Source organism: Eufriesea mexicana, unplaced genomic scaffold (assembly GCF_001483705.2).
Source record: "Eufriesea mexicana isolate 0111107269 unplaced genomic scaffold, ASM148370v2 scaffold657, whole genome shotgun sequence".
Classification (NCBI taxonomy): domain Eukaryota; kingdom Metazoa; phylum Arthropoda; class Insecta; order Hymenoptera; family Apidae; genus Eufriesea; species Eufriesea mexicana.
In genome coordinates, this window is record NW_016908821.1 from 678,195 (window position 1) to 679,617 (window position 1,423).

General features: G+C 37.9%; 1 protein-coding gene across 2 annotated transcripts in view; it reads right to left on the reverse strand.

The window, feature by feature from the left end:
• Positions 1-468: 468 nt before the first annotated feature.
• Argk1 (Arginine kinase 1) overlaps positions 469-1,423 on the reverse strand; it is a 22,456-nt gene continuing 21,501 nt past the window's right edge. The window contains exons 2-3 of one of the 2 annotated variants that reach the window (XM_017898377.1): positions 1,036-1,410; positions 469-932 (exon numbers count right to left, since the gene is read on the reverse strand). In XM_017898377.1, the coding sequence (XP_017753866.1) occupies positions 585-932; positions 1,036-1,410 (723 nt within the window). In that variant the 3' untranslated portion in view covers positions 469-584. The remainder of the gene's footprint in view (positions 933-1,035; positions 1,411-1,423) is intronic. The other variant, XM_017898376.1, reaches the window with a different exon arrangement.

Consider the following 1,423-nt stretch of genomic DNA (forward strand, 5'->3'; position numbering starts at 1 on the left):
TTCTAGACGACATCATCTGAAACTGAATGTTTGTGATTTGATATTTAAATCTCCAGACAAGCTAGAATTTCTTAGAATTTATTTCATCACAAATGAAACTTCTGTCATCTCCACATGGAACTCTAAAGACGCGCTTGTAGCGTAAAAAAGTCTTAGTACATCGAGGACCAAAACACCTACCTATAATTAGGAGATGAAATTTGTCCTCTATTTTATTCCACATAACAAAATTGTGTGGATAAAAAAACGCTCCATTATCTTTTAGAAATTGTCTTTTTTTTGTTTATTTTTTTTTAGAATACAATTTTTTATTTTTTATTTTTTCTCATGTTTAGGAACATGAATCAACGTAATACGTTTTTACGTTATAAATTTTTCAAAAATTATTTTTTATATTCTTTTTCAAAATGGGTCCTTTTCAGCTTGCAGAAAATATGAAGATTGAGGGTTATTTTACTTTTTTAAAAGAAAAAAGAAAAGAAAAAATAAGAAAGGAAAAAAGAGATCCTCGATGTATCAAGAACGTCTATAGGACGAATAAAAGAAGAAAATGATCGCGTATTGCTTTGTCTCTGGAGCGCTGTTTAAAGTTCCTTCTCGAGCTTAATCAGCTCAGCGATTCCATCGTGCATCTCCTTTACTGCCTGGTACTCGGTCAGACCGAGACGTCGTTTGTTAGAAATGTCGTAGATGCCACCTTCGGCCTCAGTATGCTCTCCACGAGTACCACGGACCTGGAGATTGAACTTTCCTGCGATTTCCTCGAGTTTCGCCCTGTTGGCAGCTAATTTAGGCAACTTGATATGCACAGAGGCACGAACTGTAGTACCCAAGTTAGACGGGCAGAAGGTCAGGAAGCCAAGACGGTCGTGATGGGAGAACGGAAGTCGTTTTTCAATCTCGTTTACAGCACTCACCAGACGACGATAAACCTATATCAGAAGTTTAATTAATATTATTGAAGTAAAAATTTTAGTTTTATAATTATTGATATAGAATAAAGAGTTGCAAGAGTTCTAATTTAAAAGTTTTTACCTGTCCAAGGTCACCGCCCATCTGCATGGAAATAATACGAAGATGATCTTCTTCGTTGCACCAAACTAAGAATGTCTTAGCATCGTTATGGTAAATACCACGGCCAGTGGGCCAAAAACGACAAGCGTTAGCAGCTTGTAAGAAGCGATCACCTTCTTTGAACAGGAAGTGATCGTCGATCAACTTCTGTTGGACTTCTTTGCTCATACCAGTCAGAGGATAGAAGGTTCCCTTAAGTTCACCCTCTAAACCAGACAGAGTGCTGGAGACTTTTTCCTCCATCTCTTTGTACTGAGCTTCAGTCAAACAGGGGTTAAATGGGTAGCCTTCCAAGGAACGGCCGCATCTCACACGCGTGGAAACGATGAATTCACCCTAAAGGGAAAGA